Genomic DNA, 26,899 nt, shown 5'->3' with positions numbered 1-26,899 from the left:
AGGCTAAACGGTCGTTTGTCGCCTTTTTGCTTCTTATTGTAAAACCAACTGTTAGGGCCTACACAAGTGGTCGGCATCCCGGTCAATATTTGATATTAAAATTTCAATTTTGAAGCTGTTTGTAACTATGTGTAGCCTATGCAACCCGACTGTTGTAGGCTTGCCTACCACTCTCTGCAGTGCCTTGCCTACCATTCTTGCCTACCACTCTAGTTGTAAACAAACGGTCACATGACATTATGACATAGGTGCAAAACCTTAATAGCCACACAGCCCTGCTTGATGGTCTGACTGTCCCCTTGGAGGGAACACATTTCGAATTTCAACACCATGGAACAAATAAAATGTTCAACCAAGACCTGCTTAACAGGTGCGTAGCATCAGCCTGTCCAGATCTTGCACTGCTGTTGAGTTTGAGAAATGCCGCCACCACCACCACACATATTCAGCGCTGGCAATGACATTATTGAGAAAATAGTGGTACTCCATTACTGACAGAATAAATCAACACGTTTCTAAACCTAGCGTAAATGTGGCTTTTGCCCAACAATGTCCGAAAGTTATGACCTGACCTAATCACTCCCGCATACATCGTCCAATTTCTTTCCTTTTTACATGTACCTTGGCTTATATTCTGAGTCTCCAAACAAACGTATTTTTGCAAACTCGGCATTGCTAAAGTTAAGTGTCAGTTGACTCCACAGGGGTCGGTGAAAACGTGTTTGGTCTGCTGCATAACGTGTTCGGTTAGCTAACTAGCTAACGTTAAGGTGAACCATATTTCAGGCAAGATCTATGTTCCAATTCAGTTAGCAGCTAATGTTAATTGTACAAACTTTAATGGGTCCACTGAGTTTCAACAACTATTGTCTAACATTAAGGTCTATATTTATTTTGAAGTTATTCAATCAATTACGTCGAGGAGGTAATAAAAGTAAACTTTAAGATGAACTTGTTAGCCAAACCCTTTTTTTCTTGCAAATATTACTTATCTGAAATGAGTTTTTGCAAAACACAAACAAATTGAGTATATAAATACAGTTTAATTTAGGGAAAAATTACTACATGTCAAAATCATTTTTTTCAGTGCACAAGCTGAAGGACCACTGACACATGTTCATGATGTTCAGCTGTTCATTCTTCCCCTTCCAACAAATTAGATGAGTCGTCAATAATCCTCTGTCATATTTTGTTTGGAGAGTGATTTATCACTATCACAGTTGATATCTGCGATGTGAAATTATCAGGATTTTTATTCTGTATTGTATGGCAAGCAGATAGCGACACATTCCGAATGATTTGTCTATGATGAATCAAATTAGAAACACTTGCCTCACATTATTATGGTTGAAGAGGCTGTTATTCTCACTCAAGAATGAAATTCTTATGTCTTTGGTTCAGACCTTGTACATGTGTATCTATGCAAATATCCACCATGTATTCTATTAATTCCCATAAGCTTAATTGTATATGAGGATAACCTTTTCACCCTCTGTTCATATATGAGTACTTGTTCCCTTGCCAACAGTTGCAATCCTACAAAGCTATTATCTAACATATGGATGAAAGTTTCTGTATAAATATTTGAACATGTGCATTACCCTGATTACTGTAACTGTGGCCTATAGAGGCCATGACGAATGACCACACACTTCTGTGATGGTCTTCTGTGGGCACTGTAGAGCACGCTAATGGACAACCGCCTCAGCCTTAGCAGAAATGCGAAAAACCCACAATTACCGCTTTGGTCACAATGACTAATGGTGCTGAATATCTAAGGTAATTAGTATTGATGGAGAACACTCAGTCGTCAGTGTTGCATAATACTATAGGTCCAGAAGCGATCAGGGAGGAAGATGATGATTTATGGGTTTAGGAGGAAAAGTGTTCTGTGTCTGCCACTCTCACAGAGAAGTATTTATTTAACTAGCTTCAAATGGCCATGAGTCATATAGAAACAATGTGAGTGCCCACTGTCAGACAATGGCCTCTTGATATTAATTTTGAGGTGGAATAAGCATACTATAACGTACCCTGATCTCATGTAATACTATTATTCCGTGGGTGAAATAATGTACCCTGGGTTCACTTACTGTAAAACTATCTATTTCTAGGGATGTATAGAATGCAGGCCCAAGTAATGAGGACCAGGAGGACTACAGAGCCTCATTCCAAACAAATAAGCTAATTAACACCATCAGCTTGGCAGTGCGTGTTGGCAGTAGACACGCACTCAGAAAATAAAGCTGTGAAAGCAGACCTCTCGTCGGACAGACTGGGAGCCTATGGGCCTTCTTAACGAAGCAGCCAAAAATGAAATGAGTCATGCTAAATGGTGCTTATTTTAGATCTCCCATCCGAAGTACATTTTGGTCCGCAGGTTCATGATTTCACATTGCATGTTTGTGTACTGTATAAACTCTATTGCAACCCTATACACAGCCAGAAAATAGACCACTGATATCAAATTAATTGCTGGACTTTTATGAAACATGATGGGAATATTGCATTGCAACATATTTTCATATAGATTAAAATGGATAATGTAATGTAATACTACAGAGAAATGTCCTTGTATGCCACATTAGCTAATCAGTATGTTGTTAGCCATGACCTTTTATGAATTTTCAAATTGTGAGTTATTCATATGAGCGTATATTATATATGAGAGAATATGTCCTCCATGTGTGTGTGTGTGTGTGTGCGTGCGTGTGTGTCAGGACCACACATAGGAAGAAACACTGTAAACCCCCCTGCTGTTTGCTGTATCTGAAACATGCTGAACACTGAAAGATAATGAAAGCAACCCCGTCAATAACTAACACCTGCACCCACCCCCCCCCCACACACACACACACATACACACACTACCCCCACCCTTCCCCCCTCACTCTCCCCCTTTCACCTCCACCTTCCACTCCACCTTCCCCTTCACTCCCCATTCCCCTTCACTCCACCTTCCCCTTCCACTCCCATTCCCCTTCACCTCCACCTTCCCCTTCACTCCCCATTCCCCTTCACCTTCCCCTTCACTCCACCTTCCCCTTCACTCCACCTTCCCCTTCCCTCCCCATTCCCCTTCACCTCCACCTTCCCCTTCACTCCCCATTCCCCTTCACCTCCACCTTCCCCTTCACTCCCCATTCCCCTTCACTCCCCATTCCCCTTCCCCTTCACTCCACCTTCCCCTTCACTCCCCATTCCCCTTCACTCCCTCTCTTTCTCTCCGCTTTTGTTTCCCTCCACACGTCACCCAGACTGAAACGTCAGTCCTGTGAGTGACCTGTCTGCCAGTACATCCTGATTTCTCTCCCACCCTGCAGGCTTTATTCCTGGCTCTCCTCCTCTCAGTGTGCCCATTAGAGCCAGTGGGGCTGCGCTTAAACTCTCCCTGACTGACCGCCTGTCACAAACGAGCTTGGTGCTCTTCTACTTCTTTGCTCTCCTCCATTTTTTACACTTTATTTGCCACATCAATTCCATGGAAGGGGCAATGTAACCGTAGTAACCTACCATAAGGCATGCTGAAGCTATAGTATTTATATCAAGTATGTCTGTCTCAAAACTCACCAATAGCTGGACTTGTAGTTCAGTTGGACCTGACCCAACAGTCAGGCTTATAGAAACTCGGACCAGAGAAAACGGACCAAAATACTTTTACTGTAATGCAATTCTGAGGGTTTCATGACATTTGATTTGTTAACAACAGTCATGCAAATGAGGCATGATATATTGAACTGAATTGTGTGTGTGTGTGTGTGTGTGTGTGTGTGTGTGTGTGTGTGTGTGTGTGTGTGTGTACATACATGTGCGTGTCTGTGTTTCTGTGTGTCTCTCTGTGTGTCTCTATGTGTGTGAGAGAGAGAGAGAGAGAGAGAGAGAGAGAGAGAGAGAGAGAGAAGGCCAGAGTGTTTGATCAGCACAGAATGAATCATGCTGCTATTTTTGGTCATGGTGCAGGTGTGTATTTATGAGGACAGATGCCACAAATCAAGTTGCACATAACTCATAAACACAGAGCATGCTTCAAACTTCTGGTCAGCACTCTGAATCAAATGTCTGAAATTGGTAAGCAACAACCTTCTCCTTTAGGTAAGAGATCTCCCCTAGGAAATCCTTGCCATCTGAAATACATTAGAAACAATAACATCTAATCTTCACGAAAACCACATAAATGGACTGACAAGCATGTGAGGATAATAAAATATACAAAATTTTACTACATTGTCCTGTGTTTGTATATTAACCGTATGGTATTTGCACACCTATGAAGTAGAAGCAGATCCATTTTTGTTGGCCGTATCACACTTTATTAATTCTTCAAACTCATTGTGAAGTTTAAACAAACTGTCATGTTGTATCCGAGCTGTAAATGCAGATGTTCAGAACATAGCAACATTGTAGCATATGACAGACGTGGCTTTTAGCTAGTTGGATGGCAGTAGGCTAAGTGAAATAGTGATGTTTCAAAGATAAGGTTCATCAGAATCCTGGTATATGCCAGCTTGACAACGGGAAAGATGGAACTAACTAACGACTGGCCTTTGGCCATAGCAACCATCCATTTACTGTAGAACTAGTTAATGCTGTGTCGTCCATTATCCCTTACTTATGAGACACTGAAAAGTACTGACTGTAGACAAAACAAAGCAGAATTAACGTATCAACATAATAGCCTACAGCATTTCACATGGTGGTGGGGTGGAAAGTGACTAATGACAAGTAGGGATGTAACGGTATGAAAATTTAACCTCACGGTTATAGTGACCAAAATTATCACGGTTTTCGGTATTATCACGGTGTTTTTAAAAGTGTGTTCAATATGTTCAGAAAGCACTGATAGGCCTACAAAAGCTGAAATAGTTTCAAAATGTGTCCCGTTCACTTTTTCATATTAAATTGGCTATGTGCTTATAGCTTACCCTACCATGACTTGGAGTTTGCTATTTCTGTTATTTGGATCCAATGAGTGAGACCAAAGTAAGTGTTCAAAATAAAACTTTAGGCTACGGCGTTCTCCTGATAACATGAGTGGAATGGATTTCATGTGGACGCGAACATAAAAAGACGCAGAGTGGCTAAATGATACAGTGCACGTTTTGCGGTGAAAATGTTCCACCTTTTAAAATCAGGTGGAGCCTAATCCGAATCGCAGTTAAAACCATCAATAAGACAACAGAATCAGTAGTACAAGTTTTGTTTCATTTGCTAGGCCAGGGGTGGGCAAACTTTTTGGCTCAAGGGCCACATTGGGTTTTGAAAACTGGCCGGCGGGCCACGCAGCAAAGCTGCGAAGGCACCCATTGTGTTTCTACGTTTTCTTCCCTATTATTATTATTCCGCCATTGAAGTCAATGGCAGCCCATAGAACCGTCTGGTGAAAAGTTGTGAAATTTGGCACACTGAGAAGGGACAGTCCCATGATTCATGTCACCACGTTTCATGTCGGCACCTCCCGCGCTCTAGCGCCACCAACAGGGCAAAGTTGGACTTGCGTTCACGCACGTAACTTCTGACCTGTTGACCCGATTGTCAAAAATGAGGTATCATTGGAATCCTTGGACCAAGCCGAATTTTTCGCCATGATGGATTTTCCGCCATTTTGGATTTCATCAAAATCACTTCACAAAATCACAAATTTTGTCCGATCGACACCACACTTCACAGATATCATCTACAGACCATGCCTTATTAATGCATTGCTTTTTGTCTTCGGAACTAAAACCGTTCGCGCGTAACAGCAAATCGAAATTTGCAGCGAAGCCGCCAAACAGGAAGTGAGCTCATATCTCAGCAACCCATTCATCTATCATAACCAATCTTAGTCCATGGACTCAGGACCCAATCAGGGGGACACTCAATAATTCTGGTGACCTTTGACCTCTAGGGGGCGCTGTAATTAAGAAACATGCCTTTTGGCCTGTAGCTGGTGTTGTGTTTGGAATTAAAATGTACTAGTGGTGTCTGGTAATACTGTTGGAGGTCCTTAGGCCGACCCAGGCCAACTTGTGATGTCATTGTAATTGATTCGGCCGCCATGTTAGATTTAATCAAAAACATCAAAACGTTTTCACAGGTCGCAAATTTCATCTGATCTTCACCAACAGTGGCACAGACCATCTTCAGACCATATCCTATCAATATATTGCTCTCTGGAACAATTGACAAAAGCATTCGCCCGTAACAGCCAATCGAAATTGGTGGCAAAGCCGCCAAACAAAAAGTCAAAGTCAAAGTCAAAGTCAGCTTTATTGTCAATTTCTTCACATGTTCCAGACATACAAAGAGATCGAAATTACGTTTCTCACTATCCCACGGTGAAGACAAGACATATTTTACCAATTTAGGTCCACAGACAAACATAACATTCAAGTAAACAAAAAAAGGAAGTAAATAAGAGGGCACATATAATAATGAAAAAATAAGAGCAGCAAAATTTGGTTGAAATTGTGCAGACAGTCAATAAAATGCTAGTGCAAAGTCAGGCCAATAAAAGGCTTGGGTAGTTCTGTTTGACCTAAGTAAGAAAGAAAGTGGCATAGTGGTGCAAGTTATGTAAGAGCAGCAGAAGTGTTGTGTTTTCAGGACAACAACACCAAGTTGTAAAGTGTACAACAGGAAGTGAGCTCATATCTCAGCAACCCTGCCATGTATCATAACAAAACTTACTACATAGATTCATGACCCCATTAGGAGGACGCTCAAAAAAATTGGTTGTAGGGGGTTGTTGGCTGTAGGGGGTGCTGCAATTAGCAATATTGCATTTTGATGTGTAGTTACTGATGTGTTTTATCAATCTTTTATTTTTTGATGTGAAACTGATGACAACATGTTCCATCCAGTTAATTCTAACGCGTGCGTGCAAGGGCAGGCAGGGCAGGAAGGGGTGGGACGGGCTGGGGTGATTAGGAAGGGGGGGGGCTGGCTGGCGGAGGCGGTGGCAATACTCAGCCCTGTTGATCCCGGGTGTCTGCTGAGTTCTATCTTGTCACCGTGGCTACTCCGGCCTATTCTGCTTGGCCCCCTCATTGCTGCTTGCAGCTATATTTTCTCAATGATCTTCTGCCTGCTCCGCTATGGCTAGTGCTGTACCTACGGCTGGGCCCTCTCACAGTTTTTTAATGGTCAGTAGTGGGAACTACTGTTGCCTTCATGATTTCCTTTTAAAAAGTTCTTTTAAGAAGGAGATATCAATTATCAACAATGACAAGCCAGCTGGAACCTGCGGCTCTCTCTCCCTCTGAGTGCAGACGCGTTCCCAATTAAATGGATCGCATAATGTTCACGTTAGATCTGCTGCAAAGGAGATAACTAAGAGTTAACTTAATTTAACATGATGTTATCTCTATTTAACATGATGTTTTGACATTGACATAATGTTCTCTAAGGAGAGTGAAAAGTAGTTTGCAGTAAAGCTAACCAATGTCGTCTCTATCGCAGGAAAAAAATAACGTGCAGCCTGATAACCAAATGAAATGCTCGGCGGGCCGGATGAAAGTGCTTGGTGGGCCGGATCCGGCCCACGGGCCGCAGTTTGCCCACCCCTGTACTAGGCCTACTGTATGTCAAAAGCAGGCTCGGATGAAGCTGGGAAGGATTAAACACACGGTTTCAACACAATTATCAACCGTGATAATTATGATATTTCAAAAGAAAACGATAATTGTTATCGTCAACATTTTTATTGCGGTTTACCATTATACCGGTAATCGTTACATCCCTAATGACAATGTTTCTGCCACAATGTCTGCAACAAAGACAGGACAGCATAGTAGAGGTCAAAGTTCATTGTAAAATTGAAATAATCGCAAACCCACTGACAACCAGAGCACTTTCTCTATTTGTCACCTTCTGCACTTTACGTAATCAGCTTTTGCTCAAAAGCACCGGTCCTTTGTGAACCACGTGAGGTGTGGCAAAACTGTGACAGATTTATAAAATCACATCACAAATCTGTCTCGAATGCTGTTTCCTCATTACAATGCATTACAACACTTACTTATGATCTGGTTGATATCAGTAATTTCCTTTCTCCTCAGGACAAATTCATTCAGGATTTAATCAAAATGAGCTTCTACCAGTGACCACTCATGATTGTAATCTCTGTGATTATGAAGTTAATCACCAGACTGGTACATTTCCATATTAGCCACTCATTTCTCAGTGTATGTCAGCCAGATGTTTTAATGGCCATGGCTCATTGCTGCTTTCCAAGTATGTAGAAATATCAATCTGCTTGTTTCTGCAGTATATCAGAGGCATGAAGGTCAGGCATTCAGATAGAAGTCAGGTGAAGTCTGTCATGCGGTATCGATTTGTACTCCTATAGATCACTTAACTTGCACAAGCCTGGAGTCTATCTGCAGCTCATTGTGTGCAGTCTTCCATAAATGGAAACTTGGTAGGTCTTGCACATGTACAGCTTCTCTCTCTCTCTCTCTCTCTCTCTCTCTCTGTCTGTGTGTGTGTGTGTGTGCATGCGCACATGTCTGTATTCCTGTGTGTGTGTGTTCCGGTGAATTCATGTGTAGGTGGTTGGTGTATACTTAGTGGGAGGATGGTATAAAAAGAGATAAGGCATTACAAATGTCTGTGTGTAAGTGCTTTCACTCCACACAAAGCATAGTAGCCAAATGGCTGACAGCAACCATCCAATATGCCTCAGAATCTTACTTTTCTTCAGCTGGTACATCTGTTAATCAGCCTGGCCACATTTTCTGTTTCCCAAACATGACTCCCACTGCTAGGCATAATGGAAAGTTAATCACCTTCAATTTTGAATTTCATGCTCATCCATTTTCTGACAACTGAACTTCATTAGATTGGGAAATAAGGGACAAAGATTAATGCCAAAACACCTTGTTCTTTTATTGAGAAAGAAGAAAGTGATCCCTCCGGGAGAGGTTCAATGACATCCAATCTCTGAGGTCCTCTGAAGTCCTGCCATGTAACGGTTGTACCTTTGCGCTTAGCACAGGTGATTTCACTAACTAGCTGATCTACCTGTCTTAAGAGTTGTGCTAATTATAATCAGCTAATTAAGTGAATGGTTGGAACAAAAATGTGGCAGGACTTTTACTTTCTGATGCCGGACTTTTATATCTCTGCCCTCAACTACCCATCATTCCTTGGACAGAGTACTGCAGTTGTGTTCTATTGTTTGCGAGTGCGACAACGGATGACACTGGAAGTACATACTGTAACACAACAAGAATATTTACAGGACTACACAGAAGAAAGAGAGTGGTTGCTAGGGCCTCTCCTGTGCAGCTAGTCCTCTTTAATCTACGGTTCTGGTGGGATCAGTTTCTTACTGCCTCTCTCTGTACCAGATGGGCTTTCAGTCACGCTTTATCAGTCTTCTAAGGATGAGCAGTGTCCTTTTTTACATTTTAATTGTGTTTTGCTGCTCATTGCATTATGCCAATGCAGGGAGGGGCAACAGCTTACAAATGTTTGTGTCACAGCTGCTGGAAGGGGCTATTGCTCCTCACGATTCAGTGGACAAACAGAAAGGTTAGAAAAGGGCTTTTAAGTGTAACTTTCCATTCCGAGTGGAGAATATTTGCTTGAGCCATAGAATGAGTACCACTGTGCTGTTCGTCGTCTGATGAATACAAACAGTTCAACAGAATTTCTGTCGAAGAGTTCAGAGTCAGACAGCAATGCCATGGTGAAGCATCTCAAGTTAGAATAAAATATCATCTCTGTGCTCCTGAGAGAGGGCTGTGAAGACCTCTATGTATGTGGAAGAGCGATTCACTGTTGTATCTATTTAGTAATCCATCTGAGCACTCGACAAAGCTGAGGTAAACTGAACTGTGCAGTCTTGCCTCCTGCTACCGTCTCTAATCTGGCCTCTCGTGTTCCTGCAGGGCAGGATGGAGTCCGGTGAGCGCTGGAGTGAGTGTCCGCCTCCTCCAGGATCCAGCTCAGTGGGGACGGAGCCGTTACCCCGTCTGACAGCTGAACAACATGTCCCCTCTTTTTCACCCTTTGTCCAATCTGTCCAAAGCAAAGACAGACCATTTATGAAATATTTGATGCTGATTATCTCAACCTGTCTTTGACGAATATATATACACTTTATCACCCGGAGAGAAGAAATACTCTTTTCTGATTGGCTGGTGGGGTGGCTATTAATTCTGAATAACAGGACATCTATGAAGTAGATCTGGTAAAAAAAGGTTTAATCACCGTTCCATATCAATGCTTATGAATGGTAGCTATAACAACCATAGTAGGACGACGGTTGAGCCTGAAAGCAGGCTTCGCAACAATGGAATCAACTGTAAAGTATAAGTATACTTTTTTGATCCTGTGAGGGAAATTTGGTCTCTGCATCAATCAGTGAAACACAAACTAATCCCAGCGCAGTGAGCTGCCTGCTACAACTGCGGCGCTCGGGGAGCAGTGAGGGATTAGGTGCCTTGCTCAAGGGCACTTCAGCCACGGCCCACTGGTCGGGGCTCGAACCGGCAACCCTCTGGTTACAAGTCCAGAGTGCTAACCAGTGGGCCACGGCTGTCCCATGGACTTGGGCGGAGGCAACTCACCAAACTCTGTCATCCATGTATTTATGGACCTTGCTTTGTGTTGGAACAGGAAGGGGCCATCCCCAAACTGTTCCCACAAAGTTGGAGCATGGAATTGTCCAAAATCTCTTGGTATGCTGATGCATTCAGAATTCCTTTCACTGGAACTAAGGGGCCAAGCCCAGCTCCTGAAAAACCACCCCACACCATAATTCCCCCTTCACTAAACTTTACACTGGTACAATGCAGTCAGACATGGTTTGGTGTGGGGCAATTCCACGGAAAATGGACTTTTTGTCACATCCATAACGCCAGTGAAATGCCTTGGCAGTTGTATAATGTGAATGATAATTCATTTTTTGTGCATTTTTTCTCATTTGCATTCTTCAGCCCAAAATAGCAAATGCTCAAATTTCATGTAATCATTCACATCATACCATACCATCACATTTTATTGGCGTTATGGATTATACAAAAAATGTAATTTTCCATGGAATTGCCCTGTGGATGAACTTGACTGGCCTGCACAAAGTCCTGACCTCAACCCGATAGAACACCTTTGGGATTAATTAGAGCGGAGACTGAGAGCCAGGCCTTCTTGTCCAACATCAGTGTGTGACCTCACAAATGCGCTTCTGGAAGAAAGGTCAAAATTCCCATAAACACGCTCCTAAACCTTGTGGAAAGCCTTCCCAGAAGAGTTGAAGCTGCTATAACTGCAAAGGGTGGACCCACATTATATTAAACCTATGGATTAAGGATGGGATGTCACTTAAGTTTATATGCAAGTCAAGACAGGTGACCCAATACCTTTGGCAATATAGTGTATATAGGCATTTGTACTGCTCACCACTGTTTCAGCATTCACACATATCAATTATGTGTGTCAATTTACAAGCTTGCAAACATAGATATTCCTATTAAGGCATGATGAGTTCTAGATGCAAAGTTCAAGCAAAGATGTCAATAATTTCAATATCGCTTTGATTTTTGTACGGTACAGCCTACATGCATTTGTCTTGCACATTCCCACTGCCTGTTTAACTCTTTTATTGAACTTTTTTCTTTTAGAAAGTGGAAAACTCATGTTCCTGAAATAAATCATTAGGCCCTTTCACACTGGCAAAATCGCCGCGATTTTATGTACCAGAATCGCGGAACGACTGTCCCTTTCACATAGACCGAGGTGGAAAGGCGGGACAAAGTGTCTCGCCAAATTTACTACCAAGCCCCCTAGACATTTTGCCGAGTTTTTTCGTTCCGCCACCAGTGTGAATGGGAGAGGGAGTTAAGTAATTTAGAGACGATTGACCGCGTCACGTGGACAGTCAGTCGCAATCGATTATTTAATAAATACATGTGAATTACGAATAATAATAAAAAGCTTCTACCTAATGTGACTATTTTTTCCATGAACTGTAAAAGAAAACACGTTTTTTCACACTGTATTTCTCCATAAAGAGTAAAGTAACGGAACGCAGAACGGAAAGCAACAAATTCCATCGATGGATCAAAGAGGCGGTTGAAATCAGGAAGCGGGCCCCAAAGACTGTGAACCGGGATGAAGAAGCCTACCAGCTATCCCACACCTGGGACAAAGTCCTGCAGGGCCGCCCCCGGCTGTATGAAAAACCACCAGACAGCAGAGGGCCCCCCCCGGAGCACCCCAGGGGACACGGCCAGACGACGTCACACCAACATCACGTGACACCTCTGATGAAGGCTACAGAGGCAAGGTAGCCGAAACTTGTCAGGTACACAATTTTACCTTATTGGCTTGTACAGAGAAACAGTAAGAATTAGTAAAGTAAATGATGTACTTATTTCCGGAATTGACGTCACTTCCTGGACTCGTCTGAGGCTGGTCTAATGGGTCTGAGGTCTCTCAATAGGCTTGTTCGACTTCGGCTGAGTCTGACTTGGTCTGGCTTTCTACGTAAACGTGATCTTCAGAGGCTAGCCGGGAGGAGCTCATGAGGGCAGCTCATCCCGGACAGGCAGGCTACAGTCTGCCTCACGTTACTCGCGTGAGACATCGCGGGAGATATCGCGGAATTTTGTTTGCAATAAACACAGCAGAACTTTCATTCTTACTCATTAAAATGAGCATGATTGACGAAATAAATTCTTATAATGTAGTTTAAATAAACCACTGCTGTCATACAGTTAACAGGCCTGCATTGTAGCACATAAATTCAATATCAAGTGTTTCCCCTATTTGTGTGTCTATCTATTTAGCCAACAGCAGAAAATAACAGAATATCCAAACGTTTTCAGTAGGCTAGCCTACCATTGTTGCAGAAATCACATATAAAAAGGTATCCCTTCGATTTCTGTTTATTTTTCGCATATTCCAACATAAGGAAGCAGCATGAGCCTCCCGTCATAATCGTCATGAGGACATTCCTCCCAAATGGCCCTATCACGTCTTTGAACTGACGTCATGAGGGCGTGTTTCAGCTCGTGCAGCTCGTGGAAGGCAACTGCAAGATCTGTCTGCAGGCTAAGACTCCCACGATATTTTAAGGCCATGTGACATGGTGTCACGGTGGTAAGTCCCATAGACATAATATACATAGACGCCGCATTGGCTGCTGGAAACAAGAAATGCGGCCGCCATCTTGGACCGGTCATACTCCTCGTTGCGTTGCAGCAGAAACACAAGATGACAGCACTGTGCAGCATGTTCCTGCTCAAATCGGGCGACCATACTCGGGGATTTACTTTTCACAAGTAAGATTTAACATTACCGTACTATTGGTTGTATTTTGTATTTTCGAACAATGTGGCCTGTATCATAGCTACATATATGACCTTTGCAGCAAAAAAAAACGCGTGAAAATCTGTTCGGTATTCAGTGAGGTATGATTAATTTAATGTGCTGACAGCTCATTGCACCAGCCAAAGAGTGGAGTGGATGACCGATCCAAGATGGCGGCCCCACGTCTCATCAGCGCTAGTACGGAGTAGCGGTCGATGCGGCGTCTATGTATATTATGTCTATGGTAAGTCCCTCCCCGGCTGACAGAAGTAGGACAGAATTTCTAACCAGCAAGCATTGCGTCCATCCCAGTATGCATTGTGTTCAACCCAGCATGCATCACATCAAGTCAGATCTGCACAGATCTGCCGCAAGTCGAACTCGCCTAATGACCTAACCCCTACTGGTGAATGGGTCAAGGCGGAAAGGGGAATCTGGGCGGGCATTTCAATGCTATGTCCAGCCCACCACAGGAGATTGCAAATAAATCTAACTGATCAAAAGCAGCAATCGCAGAGACAGCATATTATGTCAATCTATAAATTCACAAAGTCTCCAGTCATTCAATGCCTGCTAGAGTTGACTGTATTGGAATGCAATCAGTTGCCATAGGCTATCTTAAAATCCAGCGATAAAACAAAGCATGAACTCATGAGCGTCTGTCTGCCCTATATGTATATCCTCTGATTGTAATGCCATAACATTTATTTTGTATTTGGCCTGTTATAAAATCATGTAGACTTATTGAACAATTGAAACACATTAGGAACCGCAAAGTTGCATAAAGACATTGCTGCAAATTTAAAACCTGATTACTCTGGAATGGCTAACTGTGCAGGGGAATGCTTTACACCTTTATGTTCGGTAAGGTCTGCTGTTTATTGTGATATATTGTTTGTCATGTGTTGAGGGAAAGTTAGCGAAGTATTCCACCAAGATGAATGGGTAGGGAGACAGGTGCACAAACATATGATTAAATTAAAGTTACTTTTCTCACGAACCGTTTACCACAACAACTAACCACTAACATTGTTTAAAGGTGCCATGTGTAAAAATTGAGGTATTAGCATGCTAAATTACTAGCCACAGCCCGACAGGTGTCATAATACCAGTTTCTGCCATGGGAGGCGGTATGCAGGCAACATAACCGCCAATGAAACTACAATACACGAATAACTCGCACGGCTTTTGGCTTGAACCAAAGAGTATACACCTGTCGGGCTGTGGCTAGTAATTTAGCATGCTAATTCAGGTTGATATCTCTGCAGCACTAAAGCTTGTCATTTTTTTAATTACATCATCACCCTTATTTCTTCTCATTCTTTTGATGCGTGTAGCTCATTTTTTTGGATATTTTTACCTCAATTCTTACACATGGCACCTTTAAAGGCTGAGAAAAAGCTCTTTCGTGTGATACATGTGATGTCTGTGATGAATAGGCTACTTCGCAAGTAGTTCAGCAAATTTGGGTGGGATAGAAATACCTTTACAGAGCAGCAGTTCTGGCCATATCGGCTCTGGCTCACATGATGTACTGCTTTAAATGCATTATCGCTTCACTACCCAACACGCGAACAAGAAAGAAAAGAAAAAAGAAACCAATGTGCTTCCCAGCTAACAATTTATGGTTCCCAGAACGTTCTGGGAACCATAGTTTTTGGTTTCGGGAACGTTAGTTAGTTTGGTTCCCAAACGTTCCCCGAAGGTTAGTTTTTGAGTAAGTTTTGGTTCCCATGGAAAGTTTGCTGAATGTTCCGGGAACGTTAGTTCTTGGTTATATAAAACGTTCCATGAACGTTCCCCTAACGTTATCTAAAGGTTGCAACCTTTAGAGAACCTTCCCCTAACGTTCCCTAACCGTTGCAACCTTCATAAACCTTCCCCTAACGTTCCCTAACCGTTGCAACCTTTAGGGAACGTTCCCATAACGTTCCCTAAACGTTGCAACCTTTAGGGAACCTTCCCAATACCTTTGGCAATAAATTGGTAGTAAATTTGGTAGTAAATTTGGCGAGACACTTTGTCCCGCCTTTCCACCTCGGTCTATGTGAAAGGGACAGTCGTTCCGCGATTCTGGTACATAAAATCGCGGCGATTTTGCCAGTGTGAAAGGGCCTAATGATTTATTTCAGGAACATGAGTTTTCCACTTTCTAAAAGAAAAAAGTTCAATAAAAGAGTTAAACAGGCAATGGGAATGTGCAAGACAAATGCATGTAGGCTGTACCGTACAAAAATCAAAGCGATATTGAAATTATTGACATCTTTGCTTGAACTTTGCATCTAGAACTCATCATGCCTTAATAGGAATATCTATGTTTGCAAGCTTGTAAATTGACACACATAATTGATATGTGTGAATGCTGAAACAGTGGTGAGCAGTACAAATGCCTATATACACTATATTGCCAAAGGTATTGGGTCACCTGCCTTGACTTGCATATAAACTTGGTTTATATATATGTCCAGCCCACCACAGGAGATTGCAAATAAATCTAACTGATCAAAAGCAGCAATCGCAGAGACAGCATATTATGTCAATCTATAAATTCACAAAGTCTCCAGTCATTCAATGCCTGCTAGAGTTGACTGTATTGGAATGCAATCAGTTGCCATAGGCTATCTTAAAATCCAGCGATAAAACAAAGCATGAACTCATGAGCGTCTGTCTGCCCTATATGTATATCCTCTGATTGTAATGCCATAACATTTATTTTGTATTTGGCCTGTTATAAAATCATGTAGACTTATTGAACAATTGAAACACATTAGGAACCGCAAAGTTGCATAAAGACATTGCTGCAAATTTAAAACCTGATTACTCTGGAATGGCTAACTGTGCAGGGGAATGCTTTACACCTTTATGTTCGGTAAGGTCTGCTGTTTATTGTGATATATTGTTTGTCATGTGTTGAGGGAAAGTTAGCGAAGTATTCCACCAAGATGAATGGGTAGGGAGACAGGTGCACAAACATATGATTAAATTAAAGTTACTTTTCTCACGAACCGTTTACCACAACAACTAACCACTAACATTGTTTAAAGGTGCCATGTGTAAAAATTGAGGTATTAGCATGCTAAATTACTAGCCACAGCCCGACAGGTGTCATAATACCAGTTTCTGCCATGGGAGGCGGTATGCAGGCAACATAACCGCCAGCCAAACTACAATACACGAATAACTCGCACGGCTTTTGGCTTGAACCAAAGAGTATACACCTGTCGGGCTGTGGCTAGTAATTTAGCATGCTAATTCAGGTTGATATCTCTGCAGCACTAAAGCTTGTCATTTTTTTAATTACATCATCACCCTTATTTCTTCTCATTCTTTTGATACGTGTAGCTCATTTTTTTGGATATTTTTACCTCAATTCTTACACATGGCACCTTTAAAGGCTGAGAAAAAGCTCTTTCGTGTGATACATGTGATGTCTGTGATGAATAGGCTACTTCGCAAGTAGTTCAGCAAATTTGGGTGGGACAGAAATACCTTTACAGAGCAGCAGTTCTGGCCATATCGGCTCTTGCTCACATGATGTACTGCTTTAAATGCATTATCGCTTCACTACCCAACACGCGAACAAGAAAGAAAAGAAAAAAGAAACCAATGTGCTTCCCAGCTAACAATTTATGGTTCCCAGAACGTTCTGGGAACCATAGTTTTTGGTTTCGGGAACGTTAGTTAGTTTGGTTCCCAAACGTTCCCCGAAGGTTAGTTTTTGAGTAAGTTTTGGTTCCCATGGAAAGTTTGCTGAATGTTCCGGGAACGTTAGTTCTTGGTTATATAAAACGTTCCATGAACGTTCCCCTAACGTTATCTAAAGGTTGCAACCTTTAGAGAACCTTCCCCTAACGTTCCCTAACCGTTGCAACCTTCATAAACCTTCCCCTAACGTTCCCTAAACGTTGCAACCTTTAGGGAACCTTCCCCTTATGTCGCGATTTCCGATAGGCCCAGGCCTAGAGAAAAGACAGCTATGGTAACCTAACAATTAGGATTTGCTTTGCCTACAGTGCTGTTTGGTTGTCCCAAACTTTGAGACGATCCATACTCGCATTAACTGAATCTTATCAACCCGAACTGCGATGTTGAGTGACAGGATGCAATGCCTAATAATCTCACTGCCTTCGGCATAACTCCTAACAGTGCACCTAGGCCTACTGTTAAAACACCTGAAAAATATTAAGCTGCTGTTTTCTTTTCATGACGAGCACTAGGCCTACGCTTGAATAATGTATGGCTGAATGGGTACGTTGCGTTTTTTAAGAACTGCTTTATCACGTCGTGTGACAAAGTTTAGGCCTACACTAATCGTCATCTTCTAATGTATCCTTATGTTGAGATGTCCATTCTCTTTGCCCTAGGCTATCATTTGTGCGCGAAGCATGTTTCAATTAAGACAATACACAAGCTATGTTTATTGTTGTAATATTGAACGATTTCATGAATAAATTGTACGCACAGTACATTGTACGGCCAAGGCAAGGGGCAACTCTTCTCTTCAATTTCCCTTCCAAATTACGTTTTATTGTCTGAAGACATCTATCGCAAGAATTTAACATTCTAACAGCAACAGCAAAGGAAATGCAAGCTAACCAAAGTGCAGTTGGTTCTCCCGCCATGGTTTTTGAAATCACACACCTGCTGTATCTAAAGGCCCACGCACATAAGGCCTACGACTATCCCTGGACTATCACTCTACACGCCCCCTGTTGCACGTCACAATTTAATTTACTATCGCTGATCCTGCCTCCTGGCTCCCCAAAATGACGCATCATGTGAACAGATCAGCAGGCCGGCAAATTTTTGCTTTCAGACACAAAAAGACGGCAAAAAGACGTCCCCTCTTCCCGCAAATTTAGCGTGATCTCTGTGTGAAAAGGCCTATTAACTGACTACATTAAGGTGGCTACAGTGATGGAAGATTGGTCCTTTAAATTGCTATTATTGGATGTCATTGCAAACCAGAATAATAGATAAGAGAACTTCTTTATCTGACTACCCTAAGAGAAATGCTTAGGGGCCCATGAGAAAAGCCTAAATAGACTGTAAGTCTTCCACAACAGAATAAAATACCACCAAGGAAGAGGATGCTTCTCTGTTCAAACTTGATTTATTTCCTACAGTTTTAGTCTAACACACTTGGTCGGCTCAGCTGTTGTTTGGCATCATCTTTTAAACCTGAGATCGTTGTCTTTAAAGTAATGAGATATTGAGCGGTGAATCAGTCAAGTGATAATATTATTGATTCAGCCTCATCATGCTGGAGACCTTTAAGCAACAGAAAAGCTTCAGCAGCACTCTCAAAACAGCATCAAGAAGAATAGGCCTGCAGAGTGTGAAATCTGACAAGACTATCAAATAACAGACCTGATTGAGTAATCAATATGGTCTACTGTCTGTCTTATCTCTCTCTAAACTAATCTAGTAATTGTATTACACAGATATAATGGCAAATACTGTATATTTGCTAAGACATTAGAACTGTTATGCCATTTTCATGGAAGTATCATTATTTTATGGAAACAAATTAAATCACATAAAGCTAAATTGTAGTGAAATTCAATTTAGCTATGGAAATATATACAGCAATTTTCATACATTTACTTAAAATAATAAAGCAATGTAACGTCCTCTGTAATTTATTGCAATTCTTTTTAAATGTAATATCAGGATCACAACTCCCACAATGTCCAGCTGCACATCCTCTGGGAAAACAACTTCCTCACTCCTCTCTCTCTCTCTTTCTCTCTTCCTCTCTGTCTCTTCTCTTTGTGCTTTGTAGGCTCATATCAGTGCCTATTAGGGGTGTAAAGATTAACCAATACGTATCGGTATCCGTTTTTGACGTGTAAGATACGGCTACATCGATACGTGAAGCCCCGTATGTATATAAAACTGAAATGAATCGGTCGCTATATCGATTTACTTGTTACGAATCGGTTCACAACCTTTTCTGCTCGCTCAGACTCTCATTTACGTTGCAAGCAGCGTTCATCCCACTTCCTGTTTTGAAGCTACACGTGGCACGGATTTGTGGGTAATGCAGTTCGTTTTTGGCAAAAGTTGTCAAAGGACCTCATTACCCATACATCTACTGCAACTTAAGAACGTGACAACTCGCACTCGGTCGTTTGTTTGACAATTTTTACTCTTTTGTAAAAATTAAACACTTACTATAGCATTCCTAATATAGCAATGATAGTCTGTAGAGTAGCCTTACGTTTGATGAAGGGATTTCCTTAATGTTAAAGAATAATTTGGCCCTTGCTGCTAAAACGATGCACAAATTATTATTATTTTGTTCATATTCACTCAGATTTGTGGCATTATAGGTTTCTGCATATTAGGTCTACCATTGGAACAAAATAAGCCCAGAGAGTTCATTGACATGTAGGCCTATTTTATTCTTGTAGGCTATATGAGAAAAGGCCAAGAGTGTCTTAAGCACTGTTTTATTTTATTTCGGTATTGTCTTACCTCAACAATAGGCTACAGCTCCTTGAAAGCAATCAGATATAACTCTATAAAATCTATAAAGTCTATAAAAATGTATTTTTATGTTGTATTTGGCTGCTGTGTTTGACTGAAATGTAGACTATTCTTTTTTCATTTCAATACAGTATATGATACAAACCTCAGTTTAGATAATCATATTCACACATTTTTTTTGCCTAATTGACAACCATGACCATGATAATTGATAATACAAAATGAATGTGCACCTTGAGCAAATGATAAAAAAATCTTTCAGAATGCTTTTCATTCTTGAACTGCACCGAATTGCATCGAATCGCATCGCATCGAATCGTACTGAATCGTTTTTTATGAACATGTATCTTTTCTTGTATCGAATCGTGCCCATGTATCTAGATGTGAATCGTATCGTCTTTTACATGAGAGATTCACACCCCTAGTGCCTATATGACAGGCATCCCTTTCCCAATAGAAAATGTTGGGAAAGGCCAAGGTGAGAGTCCTTGTTGTACTATTAAAGGGACACCAGGCAACGTTTTCGTGTTAATTAATCATCTTCGTAAGTTGGTATATGGTTAAATGACTCATTACGGGGCGAATGAAGGCTCTCTCGCCCGCCCCTACTGCCTGTAGGAAGAATATCCCACTTGCAAGTTCGGTGTATCCTACCACGCCCGACCCGAAGCAGGATCAGTTTACAGAGGCAGGCTAACGAAACGCTAGAGATTTTTGCAAACGTGTGTATAATGGCAGAGCCAGCGAAGAAGCAGCGAAAACCCTTGACGGAAGATGCAAATAAAAGGAAAAGAGCTTCAGACCGAGCGAGGGGGAGTTTCGTAGAGAAAAAGCATCAGGCTTGCCTGGTGTCCCTTTAACATTAGCAGAATGCCAGCAGAATGTTTTATTCCCAACTCTACGTCCTCAGTATGTTTTCCCCTGCTGTCCATGATGTTTGTGTTCAGAAGTTCTCTGGGAATACCAGATATTTTCTAATGAGAAGTCACAGCACTCAAACAATCCTCAGAAAGGCATGGGATTAGTTTGTCTACACATATCCCACCCCTTCCACGGCCAAAAGTTGACATGTGAATATATCGTGCCAATCCTGTGGTAATGTGAATACATCGTAACAATCATGTGTGGTCTCACTGCTGGAGCGAGGTTGGTGCCATGAAACAGTTCTGCCTGAATAGATTGTGCCCGAAGTGCATTGCAATATGTCCGCTGAGTGGAGGGACTTGCCTAAAAGGGCGTTGATTATACAGCCTCCCTCCATATTTGTGGAGACCCAGAAAAACCAAGAGCAGTTTTCTATTACTGATTGTGGCAATACTGAGTGGGGTGACCTGGTAGTCCTTGCCCCAATCTAGCCAACCTCATTTACTTGAAGGGCATTCTGTGGAGGGTGTTAAAGGAAGAATAGAGCTCTTCAAGTGCTTCCAACAAACCTATCTACAGTACACCACGGGGAGCACTTAACTGTGACCCCCTTACCAAAATTGGGTCTCCGGGGAAGAAAAGTGTCAACATTATCAGAGTGGGCATTAAAGGAAAATTAGAATATGGAATTATTAGAAATATAACCAGAACCAGAAGAAATGTACACCATTTGGGTTGCTTTTTCCTTTTTCTCTATCATATACCCTCATGGTGACCTATCAAAGTCAATATGGCTATTCTTTCTGTGTACAAATGAATATGAATGTACGTATGTATATGACTTTAATTGACTAACCAGAAATGCCACTGAATTATGTTTTGTCCGTGATTTGGTGTGCCTTGCACTCAGTGCTCTCCATCTTATAGCAATAAAGCTGCATTATTGCATCAGTGTGCTCCCATCCTTTGCCCAGTCATTAGAATGGGCTTGGATTTCCTGTCTTCTCAGGGTTAATATAGGGTTTCAAACAATGATAGCAATTATCCCTATCTCTTAATGTGTGTGTGTGTGTGTGTGTCTGTGTGTTTGTCTGTCTGTGTGTGTGTGCATGTGCTCTAGGTGTAAACGTGTGTGTGGAGTCCGTGTGTGACTGACTGACTGATTTAGATATGGACGCCAGCTCTCTGTGTGTGTTTATCTCTCTCATGCCGTTGGCATTACTCCTCTTTGACTCCTTATTTCTGTCTCTCCATCCCTCATACCTTCCAGGGCTGCACTGCATGATCGGCAGACTTGATCTGAAGAGACGGTTGAGGCAGCAGAACTGGCATGACAGAGGGTGAAGTGTTTCACTCTCTAAGGTGTTATGGTGTGTCCTGGACTACTGTCGATACCACTGTGCAGCTTAAAGGCTTTAAGCTGCACAGTGGTTCAATGAATGTGCTGTGTTTCAATGAATACACAGCTGCATGCTTGACCAGCCAAAGCATGCAATGGTTCGTGCAGCTTCCTTTGGGTAATGGTGTGTGGTATACTTTCAGCTACAGGCTTTCCATCAGTTCCATTGATTCCAGGGAAAGCAAATATTAACTGAGCTCTCATTGTCACTTTGGGTAATGGCTTTTATTAAAACGTAAATGTATACACAGTTTCAGCTCATTTATTCAACAATTGTTTCAACGTACAGTACTAATCACTCAGGGGTAATAGCAAAATATAGTGCCTTTATTCTGACAATTAAATATATACTTTATGAGCTACAAATCCTGCAGAGCCAGAGTGTGTCAGATTTGTTTGCTTTGACTACTCAGCACATGTGCATCATTTTTATGATGGAAGTACAAGCTCCATACAGATCTCCTACAGATCTACAGAGTGCCTTCCAACAGAGTTTAGTCAGAACTGTATTCTCATGCATATGATTCACCCCTCTTGAGCCCTCTTCTGCATGTAAATAGAAGCACCAAGTGTGCTTAAACAGGGTGGCTGGCCAATTATATGGCATATGACACACTCACACAGACACAAAGGAGTCACAGTGTGGTATTAATGTGACAACGCTTCCCTGGCATGTCCAAATACTAATTATTGAGTTGCAGGGGACAGTTTAGCCACAAGCCAGTGTGTCTTTGTTCCCTTGAATGCATGAAATCAATGCAAATTAATGATTCTATGCAGGCAGTAGTCTACATTAACTTTAAGGAATATCAATTTGGGCAGAATTGGCAGTCTTTGTACCAAAATATATGGCACCTTCAGCACCTTGGACAGAGGCAATTTGTAACCATTTAGTTAAAACCTCATGCGAGCTCTTGTCATCTCATCTCATCCACTATTCAACTTATATTCTCACAATCACTCATAATTTGTTTTTGTCCAGAGACTGAATCCCAGAAAGCCTCCGAATGATCAGAGTGACCTGAGACATCGTCCTTCTTTTTCTTCATTCCCTCAACTCTGCTCCATATGGTTACAGGGCCGGCTGCCAGCACACACCACTCCGTACACAATTAGGACTTTATTACAGAAGCTGATTGCTGGGGTTCAGTTCCAAACCCACCAAATACACTGCAGAGAGACAGGGATGTCTTCCATTACAGCAAACATATACCAATCCATAGTGTGTGTGTGTGTGTGTGTCTGTGTCTGTGTGTGTGTTTTATATTGAGGAGTGTTTGAAACACTTCAGTTCACAGCTGACACGCTAGGTAGGTCACACTGCCCACCCTGTTGCATGTGGCAGGTACATTACACAAAATAAAGTTGTTCCAATGTTCAAATCCACTTGAGTACCTGGATCTGGAAACCTTCTTTTTTATTTTTACATTTTTAGACTTTTTTCCAGATTGAAGTTAGTGTTTGGCTTGTAAATAGACTGTATTATTTATGGGCTCTGGTAGCATGACCAGGGAAATGAAGTGATTCCATTCAGTTCACGCATGCACATGATCACATATGCCGCACACCCATTCCATGGCCATGGCAGGAGAGCACACTGCTGAGGTGCACCACAAGCATATCAATGTGTGTCGCGCTCACAAGTGCTTTTCAGAGAACAGTCCAGCTCTCAAGCTGAGTCTAGACTCCAGCCGAGTGGGCTGTGGTCATCAACAAGATCAATCACTGTGCGTTAATTATAGTCCCTTGTTTTGTTTGTTTTGTTCACTGATAAGGTCATCAGGGTTATATAAAGTGAACAACACCAAGCTAGCTGTCGCTTACTGCATGGTTTGTTTTCACGTAGAAATCAATTAAAGTAATTATGATGTATTCCTGGGCAGGTCTTTATAAAAAATATGAAGTGAAGCATACAGGCACAAAGAGGGCCAGATGTCAGAAGGGTTTGCTCAAATTTTAAAAAGAAATGTAACAGAGAAACGTCTCATTCACCCAGACACGCCTCATTAACTCCTGGTCCACACACCCTGACAGATCAACGCTTCTTATAGTACTTATTGTATTTAAGACTTAAAGTGTAACTCGGGAATAAAAACAACCTAGGGTCTATTCACGGTAGTTAACAAGTTCACACATTTGATTAAGAGCAAAATTATGTTAATTAGTGTTGTTTTGAGCAAGGCCGGTTTTTGCATTAACACTGAGAGGTTATAAAAAGACCTGTATCTGAAGGAAGGAAATTGCCTGGCTTCGTGTTGCGGTAGCGTCAAATCAGGGGGCGCATTCAACTTCTTCCAGCGCTGTGCAGATCTGGCTGAACGCAAGGCATGTTTCTTGTAAGATTACAGAAACAGTTTAGATTAACAGTTAACAGAAGAGCTATCGTCCTGTAGGCATTTCTGAAATGAAGTGATAGTTGTGGACAGTGAATCATGACACAACAGGAGTCCAGTGCACCCCTCAGGCCAGGCCTCCTTCACATGTGCTTTAACAGGCTGAAAGGGTGAGGGGTGCTGTTCTGTCTGCATTAGGGACCTGTAGCTAAGGCAACCGGAGGTGTTACCAGATGTCACTATTATTTATCTGCTTTCTTCATCCTGTCTTACTGACCACTTTCTTTCATCCCGTTTCTTCACCCTGTTTTACCCACCCCCTTTCTCCTCTTTCTTCACCCTGTCTTGCTCCTCCCTCCCCCACCTGTCTCTCTTCCCTAACTGTCTTTCTCATCCTCCTTATCCACTGGTTCACTCTGCAGCTGGATATTACTGCTCATCTTTTGAGTGACAGCTTGCCATCAGGCTCATCAGCAACCCAATTAAATGAGGGAAAAGGGGAGACTGTTACCTCCCTGCAGTTTGCTGTTGGTTGTTATCACTGAGACATCTCCCTTTGAGAAGAGCCATCAAAATTTTGTTTGTTTGTTGTCAACAATGTAGTACTGAAATTGATACATTTTGTAAATAGGTTTACAAATAGTTATTTTTTAAGTTATTTTTCATCCAATCCACCATTTGTCATTCTACCAAAAATAATTCAGTGGAAATGCATGGATTCCAGTTTCTTCCAGTAGCAGCAACTGGAATCCATGCATTTCCACTGAATTATTTTTGGAATCTGATCCCTTATCATACCTGTTCATTCTTAATCGTTGCTCGACTTATCGTGACTAAATTCAAGATGGCTGCAAACGCTAAACTTCGTGAAGGTACTGTCTAAATCGTAACTGTATAAATCGTCTTGTAAGTAAACTACCAGTGCTTTTTCAAAGTTCTCAATGTCTCGTTTTAAATGTCAGGGCCCTCGGAAGTCTACCAATGAAGTGTGGAAGTCGCGAGAGCCTAAATAAATGGGTGTAAAACAGTGATTTATTTGCATGGCTAGCCCGATGCGAAGCACCACTATTGAAAAAAAGCTGTTGGTAGCATCGGCTAACTAGCCCAGATTTTGGAGTGCAGGGGACAAGCCGAGATGGGCTATGAGACATACGTTCACACTCGGTATCATGTTTCAATACACTTTAGGTCAATATCACACCGGAATTCTCCTTTAAGCAGTTTTCAGTCCACGCAAAGTCAAACCTTTCTGGTCAGACATCAGAGAAAACCCTTGTCTATTTGTCAAAAGACTTCAATAGAGTCTGACTCTCTCAGTACTGGAGATTGTTAACAGTGAGTTTAGTGTTCATGAACTGTCACTCCAGCTCTTAATGTCTTTGAAATTGTTTAAGGTGCGCTTTGAAATGTAATAAATATTCAGGCAAGAAAGGAAGCTGTTGTTTATGCCGTGACATTCTTCAGCACTGCATGCTACTGGGTTGCTTACATTAACCGTCTCCAGCACTCACCCCGTTTGCAAACAGGTCTTACTCACCTAATGGATGTTTACATGTATGTCCTGTTTCCGTTTGGCCACCACTTTTCATGTTAGTATGCATATAACAACTCCTAAAGGCCACATAGCAATCCCAGACGCTGAGTCAATAACTAATTTACACTATATGACATGTAAACCTTCTCTGCTCCCTTCCACAAATGTTAGCTGCAGTGAGGCGAACTCTCCTCCAGTCTCTGGCTCTTGCCCAGTGTCTATAGGGATAATAGCAAATCAATTTTAATAAGTGAGGTTCCTCGGAGGCAGATAGCAATGGCGATTTAAACAGCTGCACTGGACAGAGTGTCCTCAGGATATCTCTCCAAAGGACTGCTATCAGGATGAGCTTTCAAAAAGGCCTGTCAAGCCTGACATTAAGAGGAATTGACCATTTCGGTTCGGAGCCCAGTTTTCTCTCATTATATGAAAGCATGGTCTGCCTTTAAGTTAAAGAGCTATTTCGATATGCAATTTGGATGTGATATAGAGCCATACTGGGACCCCCTCCCCTTTCCCTTTCATGTTCATGTTCAACGATTCTACATGTTCATAATTAATAAGTTAAATTCAGTCAGTTTCTTAGTCATCCTATATTATTGTGCATTGTATGATCAGTTACATTATCTGATATTAGCATACATATCTGTGAATATGGACACAGCAGCACTTTTCTTTATTTATTTTTGTAAGATGTGGTAATAGGCCTCTCTTTGAAAGATGACTTCCAAATGCCTTGGAAATATTTGCCTAGGTCCCCATCTCCAGCACTACCCACATTTGCATTTGATTCGGTCTAGGAATAATTGTCAACTGGGTAATCCTCAGGAGGCAATATTAACACATATAGGCAATGATTAGAGCAGCTACACAGTTTAACTTTGTTTGGAAATGAGAAAGATATGATGCTACCATACCCCGACAGCTGCATTGTCCATGACCGCCAGCTCACCCTTGCTATTGAGAGGTTGTTGTCATAAT

General features: G+C 41.8%; 1 protein-coding gene across 1 annotated transcript in view; it reads left to right on the top strand.

The window, feature by feature from the left end:
• Window positions 1-21,993, top strand: part of LOC125288283 — a 50,930-nt gene extending 28,937 nt beyond the window's left edge. Inside the window, exon 5 of the mRNA XM_048234526.1 lies at window positions 21,923-21,993. Coding sequence (XP_048090483.1) covers window positions 21,923-21,937 — 15 coding nt within the window. The 3' untranslated portion in view covers window positions 21,938-21,993. The remainder of the gene's footprint in view (window positions 1-21,922) is intronic.
• The last annotated feature ends 4,906 nt before the right edge of the window (window positions 21,994-26,899 follow it).

The sequence above is a fragment of the Alosa alosa genome, chromosome 2 (genome assembly GCF_017589495.1).
Source record: "Alosa alosa isolate M-15738 ecotype Scorff River chromosome 2, AALO_Geno_1.1, whole genome shotgun sequence".
NCBI classification, from domain to species: domain Eukaryota; kingdom Metazoa; phylum Chordata; class Actinopteri; order Clupeiformes; family Clupeidae; genus Alosa; species Alosa alosa.
This window is presented reverse-complemented; position numbering and strand designations above follow the sequence as displayed.